We start from the raw sequence: 26,096 nt of genomic DNA on the forward strand, positions 1-26,096 counted from the left end.
ATATATGGTTTAGCATCTACTATGTAGTCTATTGGGGAGGAATCTAAATGTTTTAAATTGTTAATTGAGGAATTCGTCGATAAAGGCTGTGAACCACTGGCGTATAAGCTGCGGTGCTTAAAATGTCAGATAGTAATGCGTTGTTTTATTATCATGCACAGTGTCTTACCCTATCTGAAATATCAATATCTGTTGTTGTCTCAATTTAGGGTTTAAATTGACACAATATTAGACTTGAAATTCAAGAGCATTGATCCCAATTTTATGTGTTCTGTGACCGAAATTTGTCCTACATTTTTTAACTGTTCGTCCCATCGCTTTACCCGTTTTTGCACAACGGATTATATAAAGTTTCTCATTAACATGAACCACAAAAAAGACACAAACCACATAAATGGGAGCCACAAAAACGTGATACAATGTGCGACGGGCAACCACAGTTAGAGCTTTCCTGTCTATTTATCCGCCGCTTTAATCAGGTTAAGCGGATTAACTTGGGTTGCGGATTGTATGCTAATTCGTTTAATGTGGAAGTATGCAACAAAACCCGGGACTTATTTAAACTTTACTTTTGGGCTTAATGAACCGAACAAAGAAAATTGCGAAAGGTAAAATGATTTGCTGAACTAAAAATGTTAATTGTGTCTAAATAGTAGGTTGCTGTCGGAAACGTTACTTTGCACGATACAATAAAATGGTAGGGTTTATACCCAACCGGGGAGAAATTTATTTTTTGAAAGATCTTTGTATGGTTTAGCATCTACTATGTAGTATATTGGGGAGGAATGAAAATGTTTTGAATTGTTAAGGAAAAAATTTATCGAAAAAGTTTAAATGGTGTTCCCATAACTGTGCTTGCATGTGAACAGGCGAAGACCCTGTTTAATTTTTCACGTGCTATGTTTTCCGGCACTTCCGCGCAGCGAATCACTATGTTTGACGATGCAACGCAATGTCGACATCGATGTGGTCACACCATGTATAGGTTGCTTAACTTTGTGCTGTCAGCGTCTGCAGCATTCAACTGCATTTTGATTGACCACATATGGATGTGTGTGAAATTTCACGTGATCGGCTTACTTTAATTTACGCCGCACTTTGACTGACAGGTCACATGACTGGAGAATACTCGACATTTTTGGTGTTTTTTTGGCAAAAAATCGTGAAGATATAGATTGTTGTGGGAAAAAATGGATTGAAATTGTAACGCTTTACGCAATTCTTTTACGACTTGCAACCCTTCAATAGGAGTTTCATTTCATTGCAGCGATTCCGTCTAAAGAAGACTTAAATTTGGTGACAATTTTTATGGAAAAAATTGGTCGTTTATTTTCCGTTAGTTTGTCAAAGTCCAGTATACCCGAGTTCTTGTTTACCAAGACATAGTGTAAAATGTAAATAGATTTAAATACACGCATGACATAAATACGTAATTTTGGAGAAATTTTGAAGTTAAATGGCGTAAAACGACGACACGTTCGCATTATAGCTGGTACCTTTCGTTTTCAAATCATGCGGTGATTCATCAAAAATTTCGTAACTCGACCGGATGACTCATCACTATTTTTTACAAGACTTCATTTTTAATTCTCTTGAATCTTAGGTTGGTAAAAACACAAATAAACACAAAAAATAATGGCGAACTTAAGTGACTCTTTAAGGCCACAATACTTAATCTGACATTTGACCTGTTATACTTGACCTTTCAACTCCCCATTGTGTTTCCTGCTCGACAAGTTTTTATTAGCGGTTAGTTTATTATTACTACTGCACTGCTTGGTATGGCAACCCTGTAAACATTAATTTTAAACAGTTCAAGGGCTGGTTACAGTGATAAACACAGACCTGCTGAGTGATTTGGTTTAAATCATTGTCATTTTCGCACTTGTCACACTTTTGTTCTGGTTTGAACTGCTGGTCAAATTATCTGGAACTTACATTCTATGCAGAACTGATTGCGTTTTAGTGAGTTCCTGGACCAAATGATTTCTTGTGTCCATTTTCCTGAATGGTTTTACCATATGCGTTCAGTTTTAGCATAGGCACTAAACCTTTTTCTCGCATGTCCCCCTTTGAAAAATGTTTGCTTCCAAGTTAATTTGAATGCCAAATTTTCGCTTACTTTTAATTACCCCAAACCATAGCACGTTGGGTTCAATTTATCTGGTGTTGAGAACCTCTGTGTTTTATGACAACTTGAATATAATGTGACTGAGTTGAATATCGGGGCCCTTACGACGAATAGAGCAATAAAGATAAAAATATACAATAGTTGCTTTTTTCTGAAGCACAGTATGAACGGTTCCATGACGAAAATGTTCATATAAAAGTGCCCCCGATATGAGTGCATCACTGAACAATGCGACATAAACAAAAGATTTTTTACTGAAAGAACACAATCCTTTTCCATTTTCCACAGATTTGTTTGTAAACATTCTTTCACGCCAAGTCTGTTAGTTCCATTGTCGTATATATAAGTCGTCTGAGTCCGTATGCTTTCACGTCATGTCATCCGTAGCTTTGTACACTGGTCAGGTTAGGTTGAAATTCCTGCCCCAATCTGACTGTAAAACACGGCCAAGCCTATATAGTAGACAGACTAAATGGTTTGTCGCTGGAATGGGTGGAATTTAGGGATTTTTCCGTCGTTTTTTTGGAGAGGCTATTCGAGATTCCCCTAAAAGGTTTTGTCGTTGCGAAAAAAGTCTAAGTTTGTTTTGAAATCAGCCACTACATCATTTTAGGTGATAATTTTTCTTACGGTAAACACGATCACTATTTCCGTACACTAAACAGTCAAAACATTGTGTTAACTGCAATAACCGGTTTATTTAACCAATAATTAGGTACAGTTGGTTTAATCGTTGATATTTTCTGTTAGTTTTTGTTTGTCTTATTTCCACTGCTACATCCAGGGATTTGCATTGAATCTTGTATGTATAATAAAAATGAATTCGTGTCAAGAATTTAGATTCGTCGTACGACACCCCCGCCATTTTTACCTCAGTCCAGGTGCCCCTATCAATTTCTACGGGACAGGTCGGTCACGGTCCACCTAACCCTCACCGCATTGACGTCATAATGTCCCTTTGTTGTGTCACAATTCAATGAACAAGTGAAATCAAACATCACGGCTTGACACCACCCAGATTTTCACTGGATTTACACAGTTCAACTTTATGCTTTTGAAATAGGTTTTTACATCGCAAGTTGCCTTGAAAAATTGGTGAAAAATAACATCACAGACCGCTAAATGCCTGTTGCTATAATGCTGTGAAATATCAGTAAGTATTTTTAAAAATATTATTCATTTGCAGTGGAAAATAATTTCCTGAGAAAAAATATATTTTGTTTGTATTTTTTTTACTACGTTGTTACTTTTGCTTGTCACTTTATAACCCCATTGTCTGTTACATCATAGTTGCGTTGTTCTCCAAATCTGTGAAGTGAAATAACCCAATCAGTAACAGAATAATTGGTAACGCACCGCTAAACACAAGCCTACCTACCAAACCCCTAATGTACAGCGACCGTTGAGCTAAGTTTTAAAATAGAACAAAACGCAACTTTAACTATTTTTACGTGCCTAATTTTTTGGTAGACTTTTCTTCTCGTTGGCGTAAGGATTTCTCAACCGCACCACAGGGGGTTACTCCGGGTCAAAACAGATGACCTTTGTTAACCTCTTGTGTTTGTATATTTTGCAGTCGAGAGTCACACTCAAATTTTTTACATGTGGTTAAAAAATGATAAAGTGTTTACACTTGCTTACAAATACTGTTGAGTGATGATGCTGTAAAGGCGAAATATATATATCTTAAAATCTTAAGGACGAATAACTTTGTTTTTTATGAACTTAAACGACCTTTTAAGTGAACAAAATTAACCCTTAATAAGTAGGTCAAGTCAAACCACCAAAGTCAAACTCAACAAAACTTGTTATTGAATTCTCTCTGGCCCTTATCGTGTTTACAGACAAAAAAGTGAGTCACATCAAGTCAAAAATCGGTTTCAAACACTGATTTTCAGCCAATAAATCCACTATTTCGTGTTCCCATTGTGACATAACACCGAGCAATTGACCCTGGCATTATGACGTCACAGAGAGCTGAGTCATTAGGTGCAGGGGTGTTGTATTACTGCATGTTGAGAGATTCGTTCAGCCCCATATTGCTTCGGCTCATGGGTTTGATTGATGATTTATGAAATCGTCCGCAGCCATTTAGGCCCGGAATCGAGACAGAAGGAAAGTTGTTGTTTTAGGAATCTTGAATCGGATTTGTAAACACTTTTTAGAGATTCCGATTTGCTTTTGTTTTGGATTATCTCCACGATGTTGGTGTCTATTTGATGTTTTTAGGCATTTTATCAAACGAAATGAAGTAAATGTCTTGTTAACTGCGTATGTCCTATAAGCAGGGTTGCCATTGCGTCCTTATTTGGTCCTTATTTTAAAGGGCAATATCTTAGAAAAAATTGTCCTTATTTCCAAGAAATGTGCTTGTTTTTTACTTAAGTCCTTATTTTGTTTTATGTTCAACAATAGCAAAACTTATATTTTTTTCTCTGAGATCTGACATTGCGGAACATACCAGAACATGTTTTTGTGCCGAGATATTATGTCATGTGATTTGTCATGACTTCTGTAAATGCAAAGATTTGATCAAAAACGTTTATTTCGTTTCATATGAACGTTTTTCGGTTGTCCTTATTTTGGTGTCCATGTCGATGGTAACCCCAAAATGAGCTTGTCATCGCCATGATCCCATAGTCAACTTAATAGGACGAAAAGTTATTTATTATTAAAAGTTATTTTAATCCAAAAACCAAAACATACCACATTTTTTACGTTTTGCTGTGGACATGTCGCTGTTTTGACTGAATACTTCCGCATAAAGATGTGTACATCCAAGTTGTACCCGGTTTCTGCCACGTTCACTCGTCAACTCACCGATTGTCCACTTATTTTCGCCACAAAACGGTAAATGCTTGAAATTCTTGGAACTTAGTGAAAGTGATCACGTGATTTCAGTGGTTGCTGTTTAACGAGGCGTGACCAAGAGCAATTACGCACGTTCCATTGTGACGTTACTTGTTGACTCGGTTCGAAATCTAGTTGTCTTGCTGCCTAACCACGTGACGTCACAATCCCGCTGACGTGTGTGCAAGTGTGACGTACTTGCAAAGTTCAATGCAGTAATTAGTTCCAGAAGAATAATAGACTCTTGTAATCGCTAAGTTTAAATCTTTTTTTATTTTCTGCCTGCTAGCCTTTATGTTATACTTTTGTTGCTGTGGGATTGGGATGCACAAATCACATGCGAACCCCTTTTCTTTGTGTGATAATCTCCCATGCCCAAACATGTCGAAGATATTGCTCGTAAAAAATACACAAAAAATACACAAAATTTTCCAATGATTTTTCTCGAGAATGAAAAACAATAATTTGAGGACGTTTTTTTCGCAGTAAAGTTGGGAAAAATTTCCTTAAGGAAAACGGCACATCGTATTATTATGTTGATACAAAATTGTCATCAGTTAACGGTATAGTGTGGTTTCGTGCGTTTTAATTGCACAGAATTCTTGTTTGCAATGATGTTCTTGCTGCAAACGTAATTATTTAAAAACACGTACGTCTTATTCGAACCCACATTATACGCATGAAATTTTCAAACCTTTTTTAAATCTATTCATGCTAAATACGGAAACAGGTCCAATTAATTCCTAGTTTAAATCTATTGGGATCTGGCCCAGTGTTATGCGCCCTGCTGTAGAATGATCCGCTAAATCTCATAATTTTGTATCTTTAAGATATTTTAGGATCTTGACATTTTTAGACCAGTAACTTTATACAGTTGATGTTCTTCTGGCAGAAATTTAGGCGCCTGTAATATCAGTGACAAAACCGCCAGAGTAGATACTCGGATTATATCCAATCTTTGGAGGTTAAATTCAGTGCACACACGGACCTAAAACGGCAATTTTACAATATTTTTAGCTCACATTAGTTACTTATCACATGCACGACTTTCGTGAGTGGCATTATATGATAAACCTTGTTTAGTCAGCTGTACATACATTTTCGGGTTCCTCTAAAATAGGATAATGGTAGTTGATACATTAAAAATATATTTTGCTATTTTACGCTTTTTGACCTATATAGTTTTGAAATATCTGTTTGGTTACTGTGGTACTTTACTGCTGTGTGGTTAATTGACTAAAAGCGTCAGGAATTTTGCCTTAAAGCGTGCTCAAAAAACGATTCTGTTCACAACATTCCGAGAAGTTTTCACCGCAGGTAACCCGTTCCAGTAATAACAAGCGCTTGACATCCTATTGTTACGTAATAAACAAATATTCGCGGTGGGAGTTGGAAGCTGTCACGCATCAGTAAACACCAGTCTCGTAAGTTTGAGGCGGAATTTTACGGTTTTTTCTTCGGATTTAATTTTTTTCTCTTCGGTATTTTTAGTGATTATTCTGAACACATGTTCAGGTATTGTCAAATATTTGTGTTGTTTCTGGAAACGTGAGTTAAGTAATGGCTCCCCATTTGACAAAATGTTTACTATTAACATTCGTTTCAAATGGTTGTGGTCCAGATATGAATTGCGTGTTCACAGTCAATTTAGTCTGCTTGGCTTTCAGTTGAAGAATGATCGTGTTTATGAAGGAACTATTTGCTTTTTCCAATTTTAATCCCTTTTATTGCCCTTTAAAGACATTGAAGATGCTTTTTTAGTGAAATGTATTTGTTGTTTATAAGATTGTCAACTGATTTTAACCTGGTAAAAACATTTTCCATTTAAAAAAAGCCTAAAAACAAGTGTTATCATGTTTAACAGAAAATTTCTTGATGAATCTTTTCGTTACATTGTTATTTTTCATGTTCTTTGACACCTCAACCCGGTAGGCAATGTTAAAGTGCGCGATCTGTGGAGGTGGTGTCAAAGTACGTGTTACCTGGAACGCTTGAAAATCCACTTAATCATTTTTGTGTGAGCTTACATTGCGATGAAGCATGTAACAGATTTAGACGGGTGATCTGTTGTGAATAAAAACAATCTTAACCACCTCCGGCTAGTTTTAAGTCTTGCGGCTGGTAATCGCTTGTTGTTGTTTACAACTTTCATACCGAAATTTTGTTTTCTGCAACAATTTATGTGTCCACGATAAAATGCCTAAAATTACACCAACCAAAATGAGCCTCTCAAATGTCTTTGACCACTTTTAAAGCTATTTTTGAGGGTTAACAGTTTATCTTTTTGGAATAACATACTTTTTTTAATAACATACTTTTTACAGATCTAGATTACATTTTTGTAATGTTTCATTTTCTTTTACATTAAAGCTTATTAAAACAGCAAAATTCGTTTTGGTGGTTGACCGTTCCTCGCTTTGGTAAACAACATACTTTTTACATTTATAGATTCAATTTTAGTAGTAGTTTCTCCTCACAATAGCTTGCTAAAAATGTTGAAAATTTGTTTTGGTGGTTGACCGTTCCTCATTTTTGGTAAATAACATGCTCTTTTACAGTTGTAGATTGCATTTTTGTAAAACATTTTCCTTTTTTTCAAATAGGCTTGCCAAAAATGTTAACAGTTTATGACATGCAACTGCAAGTATAGTCTTTTCCACTTGAAAACGTTTATAACTTGGTAGTGTATGCATTATACCACCGCAAATATGATTGACTTTGTGTGTTGCAATATTATTGTACACAGCTAGTTAATAATTACCTATTTCGCGACTTGCACAACGACAAAAGCCTTCTTACCATTACTGATTATATATTTCATGCTGTTCGGTCAAAAAAGTAAAAATTTTGCCATTCAAGTTTAATCCTTGGACTTCCAAGCTCTGTGCTATTTTGAATCATGTTGCCTCTATCCCACAAGTTTTGTTGTAGATGGAAACGCATTTTACGTGCACTTTCATTTATCTCTCTTCGCATCAAAGGCCTCGCCCCCTTTCAGCAAAAATATTATGAAAGCTGTAGTGAAATTCTCCAAACTAAAATATGCGACAATTGTTGCGCGGTAATGCAGTGGCTAAAGATTTTTGGGGAACTGAAACCTCAAAAGCTGTTGTACGTTAATTTACCACATTCTATACGAATTTAATCAAAAGTGAACCACATACCCAGAAGAGACTGGTCCATCTAAACTGTGGGGGTTTAATCTAACCCAGTTTACGAACCGTTTTAAGGCAATGTTTGCTGTTCAGTGAAAAGTCGAAGTTGATGAAATGTTTTTTCTCATGTAATCGGTACTTTATTTTTGAGTATAACTTGTGATGTATACAATACTTTTAAGAAACTGTTTTTCGAGGCTGTTGATGACAGCTTCATCAATGTTGGCATATGGTTCATTGACTGTATCAATAGTTTGTGGTAGTTAACAGAACAAAACTAAATGAACCACCAGTACAGGGTTTGTTATTGCTTAAGTATCGTCCTCAGTATTGGGTACGAAAACATTAACAGAAAGTATTCAACTAACTGACGATCTCTATTTGCCTTGTCAACTTTATTCCATGTTTCGTACTTTTTTGTCATTATTGAGTATAGCATTGGAAATGCTACTAAAAATCCTAGAAAATTTTCTGTGAAATTGAATACTGTTGCCTTGTAATTTATGTTCGTGAAAATATGTCCAAACGTGTCACAAAAAAGCGAGATTTCGATGTAAGATCGTGTTGGGTTCCATCTTATCGCTGTGTAGATATGATTTTGATATAATCTGTGAACCTGATTGCCTTATAATGTGAAAATATCGTTACTTGGCCAAGATGTTGTTTTCATGTCAAGTCGCAAAAGTTGCATTTTCTCATCAGCTTCAACATTGTTTCGCGATTTCGTCATTTAGCAATCGTAAAAAAGGTTCCATCAACTCGATATGTGTCTTTCTAAAACTTGCAAATTCGTTGGTAAAACAGAATTGTCAAATTACAATTACAGATCCAACGAACTTTAAATAATTGTTTGTCGGTAGGCAATAGATTATAGTGCAAAAAAAGCGTAGTCGAAAGTGTAAGTTTATGGTTTGCTTCAACGCAACCCAGACGCCAAGATGAGTGTGTGACCTTGATCAAGTCAGGCCGATGACCTTGAGATTCCCGCCAATGTTGTGGAAACACGAGTTGGGTTCCTCACCAGGCGTCTGCACTTTCCCTTCCATTTTCTATTCTTATCTTCGATTCAAAATTCGTTTCTTGCGGTTCAGGATAGTGTGAGGTCCCGAGTTGTTACGGATTAAACAGTTTGTTTGATTTCTATGCGCCCACACACACACAAACACCTCACCGAGTTTGCAAATTATTTTGAAAATGCGTTCATTGCCACCATTTAGTTATGGTCAATTTTCGTTATGTTATTATTTTAGCATTGTGTAAATTGAGGCTGATTTATTATTTTCTTTATTTTTTATGAAATTACTTTTTGTTTGTTAAAATGTGTTAGGCAATTCACAGTTTTATATAAGCTATTGCTGCCAGGCATAATATTAAGTTTATAGAGCTCTTCTGGCAAATGTATTTTTATTCGGACGTTTCGACGTCCTATACAGGTCGCCTTCATCAGGGTAAACGCATTCAATGTTATTTCGCGTGATGAAGGCGACGTGTATAGGACGTCGAAATGTCCGAATAAAAATACATTTGCCAGAAGAGCTCCATAAACTTGATAATTCACAGTTTTGTTGCTTTGCTCAAAATTACATTCCTTTTTCCCACATTTTTTCACGAGTTCTACCAAAATTTGCAGAGCTGGAAATTTTCGAGTTTCAAACTCTTCTGTGTTGGTGTAGGTTAGTACGATTTCGGCGAAGCTTTTAACTTTGTAGTTTGTAACATAGAATTCCTGTGGTCGGGAGGGGGCGCAGTGTTTGATTTCTATCTTTGCGCCCCCTGTGGTGATGCGGGCGATGGGAGGGCGGAAAAGTCAACAGTTTATTGCAGGGAGGGGGTGCAACGGTTCAGTAATTCGTGTAAGGTAATACATTTGTGTGAGTGAAAGTTTGGGAGCGGAGAGATCAAATTTACTCGTTTGCCTTCATTATCTCCTGTTACCTTTACATGCGGTTGCAAAGTGTGTTTGCTGTTTTACGGAAATAGGAACTTATTTAACGACTAGCACTGGGTTTTTTGGACATAGGGTTTAGAAAAAGTATTAAAAACAGTACTTTTGGCGTTTAGGGAGAATGTTTATAATAAACCCTTCTCATGTTGTTTTTGAGAATGCAATCATTTGACAATTCCAAACAGTACTTGATTAACAGTTATATCTTACTACTTTGTACGCCACAAACCTTGACGACCTTTGCGTAAATTAAAGATTCTCAAACTGTCCTTCGCGGAAGATTTCCAAGTATGCCGTAAAATTTTCGGTATTTTAAAAGTGGAAACATTCTTAGATGCTTTAGAACTTCTTGATGAAATGTAGCATGACAACGTTTGAAAGCTCATTAGTCATAAAAAACAACCTTCTCCGTCACATAAAGTAAAAAATGAAATTTATTTTTAAAAGTTTTGTATTGTTGGCCTGCAAAGTGTTCCGGGGAACAAAAAATTAGTTTGTAAACGCGCCGCATGTTTAAAAAGTTTAAGAACCACTGGCGAAAAAGTCTCAATGCCTTAAACCAGTGGTTCTCAAACTTTTTTTTTGTTGCGACGCCTCTGGAAAAGTTTTGTGGACTTGCGACGCACCAGCAAATAAAAGTTAGTGAGAAAACTTATTATTATAGTTGGGTTTATTGATACAACAATAAAAAGCCACGAAACGGAACTATTCTGCGACGCCCTTGGAAAATTGAAACGACGCACCAGGGCGTCGCGACGCACAGTTTGAAAACTACTACCATATCTGAACTATTGCTTTCTCCAGTCAATGCATTGTTTAACTATTCCCCGAACTGTCGCCACAATCACGAAATCACGTCCAATCTGTCAGCGAAGTTTCCGCTCGTTTCAAACTTGGGGGTTCTCGAGTAAAACAACTTTTGGATGCTCCTCTTCGCCTGAGTAAACTTTATCCATCATCTGCCACTAAATTTTGGATTTCGGTTCCCAAATTTGCTTTTCAACGTCAGGTAGAAGTAAACTCTGCCGCGTAGTTGTGTGGGGCAAGTTTTTCTTAAATTTTGGTGCATACAATACTTTATACTTCTGGTTTTAGTATTAAAGAAACGTTTTTTGTTATGCTTGTAAGTAACTCATCTCAATTTTGGTTCGGTTTAAATGAAGTGTTACTCGTTAATTCTTTTTATGAAACGTTAAGCATACTTGGTCAAAAATTGCATTATGCTGAAAAAAATATGTGCTCATGTCTCAAAACTAGTGAACAGATTGTTACTTAAAGTAACTATTTTTTATGGAATGTATTTTGAAATTGAAAACGTATGAGAACATTTTCAAGACATTGTTAGTTTATTACTAATTTTGAGACACATTTGTTCATTGTAATTACAGAAAAAAACACATCAAAACTTAGCTCAATAAGTGTTGAAGGTGCTTGTAAATTAAACTATTACTAGTTATCCGTGTAAAGTATTACTAGTTATCACAAAAGTAGGGATTGTATTACTTTACTTAACATAATTGAATAAACGTGAAACGATACTTCGGTTTGACCTTACTTTTGACCTTGACAACCTCCCATAAAACACATCCTCCAGCACTCGTTGAGAAACAGCGGATGTAATTTCAGAGTAAAAGGAGCTAACATGAAAAAGGACCATACGCTTAACATTCTAGTCGACGAGCCAAAAACTGCTGCTGCGTTAAATAAAAAACAAAAACAAGTGGTATGACTTTTTGTTTTGTTACTTGGTAGGTTTTTAATGTGTTGTACATACCTGTTTGAAAAAAAAGTCCAAGGTTTTAGTTGTAAAAACAAACAAATTTCAGCGTTTAGTTTAGTTTTTATAACTATAAAGCTTCCCTTGCTATATAGGACGTTAATATTAGGGAAAATATACCAAACACTTCTTGACATTAGGTTGTGTTGAACTCGAATAACCTAGGCAACTTTGTATCAGTGAAGAAAATGTGGTATGGGTGGGAGCTGTCGTATTATTGAATTAAGTTGTTGCTTTGATCGGATTATTTTGGGATTTTCTGTCTCAATCTGCTTGCGATTCAAATCAGTAATCTATGTACAAACTAACCAGCGGTTTTGTGGTCTTAGAAACAATAACATTACAGACCGGTTCTAAATAGTTTGTTACGTGTTACGTCACGTTGCGGACAAATTGTTGGTTAGAAAATGTTATTAATCGTTCGAAATGTGTCTTATCTTTGCCCGTTTTCAAAATTGTTTTCAAAGGTATTTTTTAAATCTTTTTCTGCATTACATTTTTACCCTATAGATCACCATTTGATGTTACTACTTTTAACTAGGCTTTTCTTTGTGACATTTCTATGTAACTGGTCTGAAAATAATATGATTTGGTTTCGTATCAAATTGAAATCGCCTGAACTTGCTTAGTTGTAACATTTCTTCACAGATTAAAATTATGTTTACAAACCAGTACCTTAAAAATGCTCAATCTAAATTTAACATTATTGCAAAAAAAATTGCACTTTTCAACTTGAACCATGATTTCAATGTTGCTTTGTATGTTGACGTTCTTTAAACCAGCAATGAACTCCCATAATTGAAGTCGCGCAAGGTCTGTTTCAGTTCCCACGAACAACTCGGGTCGCAGTTTGTCAACAAATACATGTTACATACCGTGAGAACATACAGTCTGCCACATTGAACGTTGAGCATACAACCTACAATAACCTCAACCAACACTGATACAGTAAATCTAACAAACTTTTTGTACAAAGCCCATGGACCTAGAGTGTTCTCCTGCATCAGACTTTAAACGACATGCCGTTTACAATTGAGTGAAAACATATTTCTGCATATTTGGGTTCCTGAAAAGTTTCACCAAACTGTTCAGCAGAAATGATTTTATTCAATAGCATGTATATGCACAAGGAAATAGACATAGCATACTTTGCATTGCTTGCAACAAATGGTAAAGGCAGCCTAGTTATTGAGAGGAACTTAAATAACTTACTACTAATGGTAAAATTTCTACCGTTTAGGGTGGGGAATACCCACAATTGAAACAACACTGATTTGACAATGGCAATTTTCCCATCATAGTTTTGCATTAGAAGTTATTTGCATGACGTAATAATTTGGCGCCTTCACACAAAGGGTTAATGGGTTTCGTGTCAATGCGTCTCAATAATGTGATTAGTCCCAATTCCGCTCCAATAAAACGACATAAATAATAAATGTTTGTCAAAATGCGCCAGCTTGACACCAATCTCTCGGCCTTCTTTTGCGCTTCCAATCCCCGCGGAATTACACTCGGTGAGCCAGCGTACGTAATCCTTGGCGCGAAATCTTAATCCGGTCAGTTTTACTCGCTTGGAGGCGTTACAACTCGATCCTGTCCATGATTCCCATGACGTCATCCATCAAGGACTCTCCAAGGTCAAGTTCCCAGCCCTCAGACAGTGATGTACTGTCACTGTACGTGGCTACAACGGGCAGCAATCCGTCAGGTTTTTGGGTGTAAACTTCGGACGAACGACGTAGAGGGCTCAACTTGTCTGTTGGCATGCCGTTGCCAACCACGTGATTGCCGTTAACCAATGTGGAGTCCTCCTCGTTTGACATAATGCGTCGTGGTTTTGGCGGTCCGTCCACGGTTACATTGGGCGTTGATGTAATTGGGAGTTTTTCTTGACTGTGGGTCTTGCCGTTGCTGATGCAGTTGTTGTTCATAGTTTTCTTGCCTTTCGACTTTGTCTTCTTCCCGCCTTCACTGGTGGGCGATGATGGAGTGGAGGTGCTTTGTTCCTGGTTTAGCAAGGGCAACGAAAAGGCAGTTTGAAGAATAGGCGACTCCGCTGGGCCGTAACCGTCGTAGGATTGCGTGGAAAGAGACTTAACATCAGCTTTCATGCTGGCCTCGTCAGGTGTGCTGTAAAACACAAGCACCGTGTTATGGTTGCTTATCAGCCACGAGTCCACTCGTTCTGCCTCGAGGGACGTTTACCACATTCCAAAACGCGCGTACCACGTCTCAACTATTATGACATAACAGGTAGGAGCTCGCGTGTCATTATCTCGTAAACAAAAGCTTTTTGTGACGTGACAATGTATGAGTGAACGTGCTTTATGACCGACCGCATTTCAATCTAATTCGTTTCTCTTGGTTGGAATGTCTCGTGACTAAATCATAACGATGTGACGCAATAATATTCACTTCCTTATATTCAAGAACTGACTCATTTACTAATAATCTTATCAGTGTTTCACAAAAAATAAGTTTACCTTAAATTTCTTTGCTTTTTCGCCGATTTTTTCCCAAAACTGCCATTGCGCCTCATAGTGGCCAAGCCTTCTGCTACCACCTTGGGGACGGTTTCATTGTTATGTGACTCCGTGTTATCCGATGAGGCATTTTTTTGCTGCAAACGAAAAAAATGAACTTATTAAAAAATCATTAACCATGCCAGCAGGTCTATAATTCCAAAGTTTTCAAGCCTTTCAGTATTTACAAAAGTTGAAACTACAAAATCATTATGAAAGCATGAAGCTTTTTAACTGATGAGTAAGATGCAACCTGCTGAAACTATCATAACAGTTGTACCTTTCTCACCTGTAAAAACGAAGTATCACCAAACATGTCCATCGAACCGCCGCGTCCGACATGAGCCATGTGTCTGAAATCGCCCAGCGGGGGTGAAATCATGTCAGTGGAGAGCAGCTCGCGTAGTTTCTTTCCTCCCTTCCCGTTTCCGTGCCCGTTTTTCCCGCCGCCTGGCTTCAGGTAGATCGGTGCCTTGGCGGGCATTATGTACTGGTCCTGCTGCTTCTGAGATTTCTTCTTTCGCTGCGAACCTTTAGTGATCGCGAGGAGTGTGCTCGCCAGTTTGACCGCTGTCAGTTGCGCCGCGCACAGAAAATAGATTGAAAGCTGTGCAGAGGATGTGTTTACGTGCTTGCTTAGTTGCGTGGGAGCAGCTGAATCGCGCCTACAGTTTCCGCCGTTCAATTCGCTCTAAATCCGAGGTTAGAGAGATGAATAGTAAAATCCAATTTGGTCTCAATCTTGTCAGAAATGTCACTTATCCAATTCAATGCTTACTTTGAACCTGCATCAATAAAATATATTACTTAATATGAGTGCAAACTAGTCCAAGTATGGAATACAAGTTTCTATTTGCACAAGTACAGACAGATCCGTATTTGTGTAGAACTCTACCCAACGGTAGAACTCTAACTTCTATAAAGTGTACTTGTCCCTTGAACAATGAAACGAACCTGAACTGAACCTGAGTTTTCAAACTTCTGCCATTCAATTCGGAACAATACAAGTGCAGCCAAAAACTCGCCCCAGCCAATTTAAAACGCCGCGGAGCGAACAACAGTGTAACAAAGACTGACTCGCGCAGCCCCGCGGCTCTGTTTGCGCGACGTGCATTGTTGTGTCGCGGGAAAAAGGCTCGGGTGAAAAAAAAGTGTTTTGTATGCTTGCGCTGGTGCAGCAGGCAGCTCTAGCTTCTCGCGGATGCGGTAAATCCCGATTTAGACTTTGCGCTTCTGACCAACAGAACCTGCTTGAGGTTCATCTCGGCCCTCGGGCAAATTGAGGCCGCTCCTACTCGATTATTTCTGCCTCCAACACAACAAATTCTGACACCTGAACGATTTTGAAAACACGTGACGGTTCTGCGTGGCACGCGAAATATTTTGATGAAGCTAAATTGCCATCAAACCTGTCCTAGTTGTCATATTTTGAGTGTAGAGTCACTTTCAAATGCGGTTTACTGACAGGTTTGTGTTCACATCATGAATACTTTTTACCCTGGAAACTCTGAAAAGCCTTTTTTAACATTTATTCTGTATTTTACTTTTCAAGCCTGTGAAAAAGCTTTTTCAAAACTGAAAAGGCTTTTTCACATGAATGTATTGTATATTTAACCTTTCAAGGCTGTGAAAAAGATTTTTTTAACTCTGAAAGGGCATAAATTTGTAGTATATTCAACCTTTTAAGGTTGTAAACAGGCCTCAATTTCGAGCCAAATACATACTGTCTGAAACAGCGCTTTTTTAAGGAACTACAGACTCCGCTAACATGATCTGATATTTCAGGTTGCCTGACTCAAAAGTTAATCCGTTAAACCAATGTGGGCAAAACTCTCACCCAAACAGCTCCATTCCTTATAAGGCAAAACTAACACCGTAGGCCAGACTGAATTTGCGATGCTCGACTAAAACCAACACACAGTAGTTATTTTCTCCCCTAACGTGATTCGTCGTCGAGCAGATACTTCAGACAAAAGGGTTTCCTATCCCTAAGCCTCACGTACTAGGTTCTGGGAAATTTTCCGATCAATATACTTAACTCAACAGTCATAAAATATCAGTTTCCTTGCGACAGAAACAAATCACAACTAATCAACAATAATAGCCGTCACAAAAGGACAAATATTATAGGAGAGACTGCTTGTTTTCAGGAGTATTTCATACAGTCCCAGTACGCCTTACAGCAACGTCCCAATTACCATGTAGTGGATATAAAACAGTGTCAGTCATTGTTGACTTTTTCATGTGTGTTATTGAACTTCATAAGGCTTGCTGGCACCATCAGTGTGAGTTAAAGCAGACCCGTCTGATAACTCCCTATGACTCTTGACAACAAACTTTCCACACATTGTGCGGTATAACCTTTCATGTAACACATGGGTGTTGCTTACGTGCACACGGCTGGTAAATTCAAAACAGTTCCTAAAAATTTCCAGTCTATTTTAAAACACAATTAAGTTTTTTCAAGTGTATGACAAAATCTAATCAATTTCGCACATTAAAATCTGAATAAAGACCCTACCAAGTGAGAAATCTACACAAACCTAGCATACAGAGAACTGCAACCTAAATAAACCCCCGTAAGATACCAGGCCCGTTGACTGAGGGCAACAACAGCTTGAAAACAACAATAAAAGTTCCCCCACTTGCTCAAGGGCAGGCGAAGTTATTACTTCCCTAAAACGTTTACAACATGGCAGAGACTTGCATCGCTTCACAGCAGCCAGAAATTGCGACGCGTCCTCGGTTAAGTGCGTTTGATTGACGTTTACAGCACTTTAACACACAAGCACTTGACTGGTGCAACGTTTCAATGCCCACGCAACTGACTCTGCTTCTGCACATTGCTTTTCGACACTACTGTGCGTTTAGTCTACCCATCTATTATTGATACCTGGCTACTGACTAGTCAAGCAAAAGTGGTCATTTCTGTGTAAAATTCTGAACTTCTGTCAGGCCACTATAACTTTTATTTCGTTTTTTATTGTTTTCTATGTTTTCTGCGTCAGATTTGGAAACTGAAACTGTTTTTTTGCGTTAATTTGTTGACATTCAATTTACAAGGAAGCGTTTTGAGGTGGGTCAATTAATTTGCAGTGAAGATCTGCCGACGATAATTAGAACCAGAATTGCTGCGCGAGACCGCCATGCATTATACATGAGTGGAGAATAATGAATGCATGCCTGTGACTGCAGTTGACTCATAAACTTGCAAAACCAAGACTTTCCTTCCCTAGGGTGCAATTCGTCTTTTACTTGCCTATTTTTACTTTCCTGTAAAAGTATTTTCCCACTACAAACCACAACCAACTTCCCGTGTTTCTTATGTTTACGTACATGTGTAATCTTATTTATACGGAAACAGGCCTTCAAATAAATCCCTAAGGTAATCACTGTGTATTCGCTTGTAAACAAGTTGGCCGTTGATAACTGCCAGACGATGACTGATAAATCTTTATGATGTCATACAGGCGACTTGTTAAAACTCGAACGTTTCCTTTGCTATCTACTAACGTTCTGGCAACACTTGATTCAAAGTTGGTTTTGCTCCAACACAAAAGCTCAATGGACAGATTCTAGTATTACATTAGGTATTGTGACGTGAAAAACCAGTGTGACGTAATAGTCTACAAACCACTATCTTTGCTCAGATGAAAAGTATCATTTGTTTCATGGACGAATTCAGTTTAAACGTACAACCATGAAATGTCAGATGCAATTCCTAGCATCAAGGCTGTCTGCACTTTCTACGTGTGCAGTGCAAATGTGGTTTTTGTGCCAATACAAGCTACACACGCGTACGTGCTTGTTGAAAGAAAGCTTCCGCTGCACGTTTCTCGACGTAACTAAAACTATTTGATCATTAATTATGTCGCCAAAAGGGCAATAACCCCTCCCGCACAACGTTTTGTGAAATTTTCGGCTAGTAGACCCGCTTCAGTGTAAAAGTAAAACTGTTCTTTGCTATTTGACAACAGCTATTACCCCAAAACGATGGCAAGATATATTACGGAACAGTATACACAGATCGGTTCATAAGTTCAATGTCGAAAATAACATCCAAAATAGACTTTTAATCAAACATTTTGGCAAATGCTAATGCCAAGATGCATTAAAAAAAACTAAACTTTGGCTTTAACCATCTGATCTGTCGCAAATAAATTAAAGCACAACAACATGGCAGTATTTTCCACCTGTAGTCCAAAACGCCATACAATCTTCACCAATCGACTAACAGCTTTCTTTGTCATTTCTCTTATCTCTTTCCTCCATTAGCCAAAGGGAATAGACCCGTATCGACCCGCTACGATTGGACAAACCTTTTTCGCAAGTTGCCAGCTGTTTAATGGTCCCTTGCACAACGAATCATGTTAATTATCGCTTATAGACTGCTTTGAAGTAGAGGGAGGCTGCCCTTTAAGCCCATTCACATCCCGCAACTGGCAGAGGCCAACCGGATTCAGCTTGTTATAAAGAGTCTTTATGGCGCATTGGGAGTAACGTGCTTGGCACAGCAATATACGAAACACTGACTTGACTACAGGTCACTTAGGCAGGATAGCAGAGCCATTTAAACATACCGAAATGACAATGCTGCTGATAAAGCATAACCCTAACTTAATACCCACTCAACGTAATATCTGCTGACTAATTGAAGTGTCTTGGTAAACAACTAATGGCAACCATTGCAGTTTGCAAGCACAGCAATATGTGCAGTTCTAACTTACTAAGCACCAACTTATACCCTTCCATTTGGAACAATGCCATTCTCTCATTAGTTGTATGACACAATAGGGATTTATGATGTCATAAAGTACATCTAATGACTCATGTTGTTGCGTGGATTTTATGAACTAATCTTGTTTACACTTGTTTAGACTGTCAGCAGCAATTTGTTTGTCGTCAATGCGCTTAGACTTTTCACCTCGGCAAATTTCCACACAAACCAGTGTTTTGGTTCACCGGTACCGATGTTTTTGTGCAGTGGATTGTCACCGATCGTTGTGAAATGTCGTCGGTCGCGCCATGACTTCCTGCCCGCGGATATTGCCTGCCTTTTCCCTTGGGACTCGAACGCAGGCTTTGTTTTGCATTATGACGTCGCACTTCGCGCGTGACTGCTTTGCGTTACCGTGGCAACATGTGTTTACCGCGTGATTTACGAATAGAACAGGGCCACTTCAAGTTAAGATTTGCAGCACATTCTCATCAAACAAAAAAATGCTGACTTTTCGTTAAAAATCAGCTGGAACAACTTTTTGTTTAAAAGCACAAATTTAAAGTAAACATCACATCTTAGGCTTCAATCAAAACATTCAAGTTCGCATAACAGTGGGTCTAAAACAAAGCTTAAACTACTTGAAACCTCTCCATACTGTGCCTACGAAACTCTCTTGATCCAGCAATCACCACACACAGACTGATATGTTTATTAAACCTTCTCACAACTAGCCTGGAGGCGCCTTCACCAATGTAATACTACACAATACATACTGACTGGCCTTTAACGACGTCTAGACTTGCCCAAGCTCAATTTTACATCCTAATCCCCAGAGACGAGCGACGCTACGCCCCCTTTGTCACGTGGCTGCGTTCTAGAGTGACTATAGCGGTTATTGCGTCACAATAAATGACTTCATGCTGTTTCGAGGCACTACATTTTAGGGTTTAAGTCAGCAGTTGATAACGTACTGCTTTTTAACCACCGAATGATATGCCTCCACATTTGTTCAAAACAAATTACATGCTCTGACAGTAGAACGTTTTTATTGTTCTCGAAATAAGCAGCTATCTAGTTGCTAAAGTTCTGTAGTTTAAGCACTTCAGTTGACCTATGGTCCAAGCCCTTAATTCGTGTCCTAAGCCAGAACGTCGACACATACAAAACGAGACAATACGCTGAATGGCAAACAAGTGCATTACAATGGAACGGCATGAATAGCAGTTACGGTGCAAAACCTTGAAAACCCACTCGTAGTTTAGTGACCTTGAGCGACGACCTTGTAAACTTGCATTCTTAAGCCGAGCGGCCTTTTTTCTCGCTAACACCTTGTTTACCAGCTCCAAGTTCGCTCTAAACTTTTCTTGTAATTACGCGGAGTCAATATTTGATTAGGAAGGAAATGTTGCCGCGTAATCAACTTCGTTAACACCTTTTCGCGGAAATCTCTTGTTGAACTTAACGCTGTTAACAACGATCTAATTTGGCCATGTTTAAAGTGAAAAAACGTTTACATGTTTTAAAGTTTAGATAGATATCCAATCTGAAGGAAATAACCTCACTGACTTGTAAGGAATTCTAGTGTGTTGCTGTTATCTGTAATCTGGTAATTTTGTGTCTTGTTCTATTTTTGATTTCAGCAACCTGTAAAAAGCAACTGCGCCTCTAACACAAATACCGGGTTCTATAACTTTCCTTGTAACAATTTAGGCATTGACCCCGACACCGCTATTTATTGCAACACAATGGCAAGAATTTAAATTTACCAAATGCATCGACAGGCAACTGTTTCGCAATTTTAGCGTTTGCAAAACAGCGAAATCATCATGCTTTACAATTTGTGCTAGGTTTGTCTGAAATATTCGTGCAACACTTATGAAGCAAAAGTGTAACTAACACAATTTATGCTGTGCAACAACTTGCTACTCTCTCTAGCTTGCAACAACCAACATGCAAGGCCCCCAATTTGCCCCAATCCCCCTTCGTGACTAGAACGCACGAAAAAAGCGAATTCCACCTCCTTATTCGGCAATACCAGATCAACTGTGACATCACAATGGCTTTGGCAACCGCAAGCACTTGAACCGATCGGTCACGGTTGCTTGAACACAATGTGTCGTGTGATCATGGTTGCAAGCTTTCTGCAACTTGAAGCATCAACTCAACGTTTTTTCAGTCAAACGCTGCCCTTGACTGGTGATTGTTACGTGATAAGGGAATTGTTACTGTTAGCGAAACTTTATTGCGACATAAGCCTAACCTGTGTGCGGTCTTTGTAATATGAGATTAGGTTAATTGCTCACCCGTTATGTGGACTTTGAAACGTTACCCAGGCGCCTGCCTTAATTTGATCCCCATAGTTTTGACCTTATTTGAGGTCACGCATGAAAACTTAGTTCGTCTACTTAAAGACTTGTAACTTGGAAATTGATACGACAGCAGCGATGTGCATTGCCTATAGATGACCTTTGTTGATAGCAACTAGTTTCATAGTTGACGTAGACCACACATTCACCTCTTAGTTCAGATATTTGTTTGAATTCAAGCATAAAATTTACTAAGTAAAATTGTAAAAAAACGTGTAATTAGATCTTCACAACGATTATCTCACGATGCCACGCAACCAGTTTTCAATGCTTGTCGTACACGTTCTTTGTTTATTCAGTTTCTACGTTTACTACGTCTGCTTGAGAAACGGTTTTTGTGAAAAAAACCATTTGACAACCCTCTCGTTCCTTTCCTTTTTACGTTGCTGAAACAGAAACAGCTGTCATTCATGGAGAAATTTCAAAGATTTTGACTAAACTCCGGCAATGAAAAGATTATTATACCAAAACGTTATGTCTCTGCACAAAAATGACACGGTTTCAGCCGACGTGTCTTTCATTTTTTACAGAAACATCGCATTATAACTTTTAAGTCCATCAAGTACATTCCGGAGCTATTCAGCCGTACAACCTACACGTGTTTAACACCAACGCAATTCCACAACCAATTCGTGCTACCTTTGTAAACACTTGTGTAAGGTTTCAACCCATCTAATGCTTACACACAACAAGCTTTTATGTGCTAAAATTAACACCGAAAACCATGCAAATCGTGCAACAAATTGTAAACTTTGTAAATATTACATTTCTAATGTGAGTAACATCGAACAGTTTTTGTGAGTAGTCGCAGTTAACATAATTTACAATAGCAATAAACTTTCAAAGTATGCAAGTTGTAAAAGGTCCAAATACAGCTTTGTTTCATTGAAAATGTTCTAAATACATTTTGTAGTCGTAACACAATTGCAACTATTCAAATCACAAGCAGATGCTTTGCCAATGCAGCAAGGAATAAGGATTTTACACGTAAATAACAAACCGATACCATAGATTTTGCAAGAATGATACTTATCACTTACTTGGCGTCTCAATATCGTCAAACAATGTTAAACCATACGTTATTGACTTTACCAACAGACATTGTTAGCTTTGCAAATATGAACTATGGGCTAAATATAACTTATAGGTAATCCAGTTGTTTTCAATCAACTTGTTTACTTGAACAACAAGTCGGGTTCAAAAATGTTCATGCTGCAAACTTAAAGCAATCAAACTGCTAATTGCATTAGATGGTGTAACAATTATTAATTTTTGTAGATAAAATGTCTCACTTTTAAACAGTTGGCTGATGTGGTGTATCAAGTGTCTAGAATTCAAGTTTGAAACGTTATGAAAAAGAGAAATATTTGACTTCCATTTCAACGGTTGAACAGCGGAGTGGTATTGCGTGCATTGCTTTTTCACCGCGAAATGATGTACGACATGGTTTGACTGTTCATTTGCCTAGGAGTAAAACCGGATTAGCGCGTTCATCTCTCAACTTTCTGTTTGCCCCCCTCCGTCGGCGTAACGTTTCTATGTTTGCCCTCCCAACCTAGCTCAAACATATACATCACAATTGACCCCCATATTTTATTTGCTCTCTTGCAATAGTTCGACAGATTTCTTGCGCTGTACAGATTTATTGCTTGTTGTTTGGTCCGCGAAAACACTGTCCCTTTATGACCTGCTACTGTTTCTCCGTAATGTCTGGATTTACGAACGTGTGACTCCCAATTGCCTTTGAGAAAGCGGTTATCATTGTGACTCTTAACTTTAAACTAGAATCTCCCAGCTGATTGCTTGGTGGATGAAGACTATAATGAACATTATGTGTTTTTTTAATTCAAGTTCACGAAATACATTAAGTCATTTATCCTTCTTATTTAACTTATTCAAATAGAACATATTAAATAAGATACCGATGATTAATAGCGAAATATACATACATCTTTAATTTTAAAGAAGGAATGACCTAATGTTTTTCATCAACTTAAATCAATGATTGTTAACTTTTGTAAGGTTTTGCGATAACGTACACCTACCATAAGCGCTGATTAAACTTCGTGACGTTATTCTGTTCTGCGAAGCTTTGTTACTTTAAAACTTTCGATAAGTTATCAGTATATAAACAGCCGTCGTGCATGACGTCATGCAAATATCGTTATCGTAATCTTTATGTTTGTTCAAGCTCTTGTGTGCACAAGACCATGTTGTCAGCTCTAAGGTTCATTATGTGGTCATAGATACTCGCTGTTGCGTTTAATGTTTCGTCACAAGGTTATAGTGTGTCACACAACAATGGGCCTCTTTGTGCTACATGGCCTTCTACATAAGATTGCATATGGATATAACACGGGTTGATTTGGGAAATGAAGTTATTGTTTTGATAGGGTACAGCATTCTTAATTAAACTAAGTCACTTTTTGGTCAGAATTCCGCCAAAATAAAGCAGAAATTTTGTGATAAACATGTATGCTTGGATTTGGCATAAACATCACACAAAATTTCCGAAACTTTGAAACAAACAAATTTGTTCCAATTTCAGCATATCACCCCTTGTTCATTTGATCATTTCCTGTTATTGCATTCCCTCTCTCGTCTCTGCTACCGCTGCGGATATGTTGACATTTAGAAACCCTATGTCGCTGACGTTATTGTGGGCATCCCTCCAAGCAAGCCGATTATGCGGTTTTTGCTATTTTAGGAGTTTTAGTATTTAATACCAAGTATATTTCCAACTGGGAATAATGGCTTTATGGTATTTTTATGCCAAACACCAAATCTCTACCATATCATACCACCATTTCACAAAATTAAGTCTGCATTTGCAAAATCCGTGTGGAATTTTCCAAATTCAGCAATGCCAAAACATGAAATCAAAAGCAATTTTAATTGTCACTATGTATTTAGTTAAGTTACTTGGAACTTTTTCAAGCCGAATTTAAGCAAATTTTGCCCACCGATAACTTTATTGTATTTAAATCCTATTCTTCCAATATCCGATTTCAAATCATCGCCACCATTCAACGTCATAAAGCTCCTTAACCAATCGCAATCCATTAAACTATAATGGCGTCACAATTGGGTTTGTTCGGTCACGATGGAATTCGAATGGCTCTTTGTATTTCGTCTGCTTAGTATTAAATATCGCTCTCAGTGTAATGTTTCTCACGTGTGTGACGTAACAAAGGAAAAACGTGTCCAAAATCAACTCATTTTTGAATTACAAAGGGATGATGTATTGTTCATTTACAATGTATTACAGCAGTAGTAAATATATATGTGTGAGATATTTTAGGCCGTTTTTTGGATGTTTCACTTCCGTTTTCTACGCGAAGTTACTATTTATGACATGTAATTGTTCTGAAACAATGGTATTATTGCGTAACAATCAATTAGTCGCAATGCGTCAACCAATAACTCATAGCATAATAATAGTGATTATATTAATAAATCGACTTTATTCCGTAAGACACCGACTTGCAAATACAGGCTGTTGCGCAAATTTCGCATACGCAAACCGTTTTTCGTGCGTTAGTTGTGTAAATTAGTTTCTGCTTAATTCTGAAGTCATTTTTAAATGCAGCGGTTGACGGGCAATTTTGCGTTTAGCCATTCCGACGCCTAAAACCTTTTAATAATTGATTGGAACTCGTGCTTGTAAACGTCACAATCGACACGCTATTCCGAGGTACATCTTGTTGTGACGTCAACAAACGCCTCTGGTTGCAGATCGGATCACAGGTAAGCTTCCTGTCCGATTCAACCTCACTAACGTGGAAATACGTCACAATGGGCATTGTAACGTAACCAACCTGTCAAAATACACATGCTTTCATAGAAAATAGACTGCACAATAACTGGAAGACCTCCAAGGCAAAAAATCCTAGAAAAGTGTAGACTATTACTGTCTGTACAAATCTGGCTGTTTCTACAAGCGCTGAAACAACTGAATTGTCTGTATTGTTACTGTTTTTAATCAGATGATGTTAATTGCACCTATCACCACTTTCAAATGCCACAAGCAAGTGACCCTATGACGCAACAAGGACTATTTCCGGGCGCCACGCGTTGCTTGTACTGTGACGTCACAATTGGTTCTTGGTTCCCGAATAAGGTTGAATGATTGTATATGAAAGTTGGCGGAAGTTTTCCAGACCTAACCTTATTCCGACTTTGGTTTTTCTATTTTTTGATCAGTTTCTCGCAACCTTGTTAGGGCGAGCGTTTGAACTTTGGAACCGTAGAGGATTTGGGTAAATCTAAAAATAGATAAGCCTCTTAAATGTAGCGTTTTAACGAGCGTATAAATGTTATATCGCAAAAAATCAATGTCACCTTAAACGGCAAAACCTTTTTTTTTGAGCTTATTAAGACAAAGATAAAGTATTCTGAGGTCTACAATTTATAACTATCGGACTTTCCTATTTTGTACCCTTTTCTATTGCTTTTTTTGCAGACACCGACGATGTGTTTATAGTGAAATATGTTTGGCTACAATAAGATACCTAACAGATTTAAACCTGGAAATAAATGTTTTCAAACTTGGGTCTAAACAACTCAAAAAACTGGAGGTAGATGGACACTATAGGTCGATTTGGTGTCAATCTGACTCTTTAAACAACAG

At 37.9% G+C, this 26,096-nt stretch overlaps 2 protein-coding genes across 3 annotated transcripts in view; one reads left to right on the forward strand and one right to left on the reverse strand.

Annotated features, from left to right (window-relative positions):
- Positions 1-26,096, forward strand: part of LOC145223949 (dnaJ homolog subfamily C member 17-like) — a 40,098-nt gene that overhangs the window by 4,653 nt on the left and 9,349 nt on the right. The gene's annotated exons all lie outside the window — the stretch shown is intronic.
- Positions 12,946-15,186, reverse strand: LOC145223959 (cdc42 effector protein 2-like). Of its 2 annotated transcripts, none has more exons than XM_080090383.1 (3): positions 14,670-15,186; positions 14,342-14,478; positions 12,946-13,988 (listed from the first exon to the last, which is right to left on the reverse strand). In XM_080090383.1, the coding sequence occupies exons 1-3, from the start codon at positions 14,862-14,864 to the stop codon at positions 13,439-13,441; spliced, it is 882 nt and encodes a 293-aa protein (XP_079946509.1). In that variant the 5' UTR covers positions 14,865-15,186; the 3' UTR covers positions 12,946-13,438. The 2 variants fall into 2 exon arrangements, with proteins under 2 accessions (XP_079946509.1, XP_079946503.1); XM_080090377.1 differs by having other exon boundaries at positions 14,661-15,186.

Source organism: Phallusia mammillata, chromosome 1, assembly GCF_965637545.1.
Source record: "Phallusia mammillata chromosome 1, kaPhaMamm4.hap1.1, whole genome shotgun sequence".
NCBI lineage: Eukaryota > Metazoa > Chordata > Ascidiacea > Phlebobranchia > Ascidiidae > Phallusia > Phallusia mammillata.

Excerpts from the sequence above, each read along its gene's own strand:
- LOC145223959 (XM_080090377.1), bottom strand. The coding sequence starts at position 14,864 with ATGCCCGCCAAGGCACCGATCTACCTGAAGCCAGGCGGCGGGAAAAAC. Across the intron at positions 14,479-14,660 it reads CGTTTTTACAGGTGAGAAAG|CAAAAAAATGCCTCATCGGA; the intron begins GTACAACTGTTA and ends TTTCGTTTGCAG. Across the intron at positions 13,989-14,341 it reads AAAAAGCAAAGAAATTTAAG|CACACCTGACGAGGCCAGCA; the intron begins GTAAACTTATTT and ends TGTGTTTTACAG.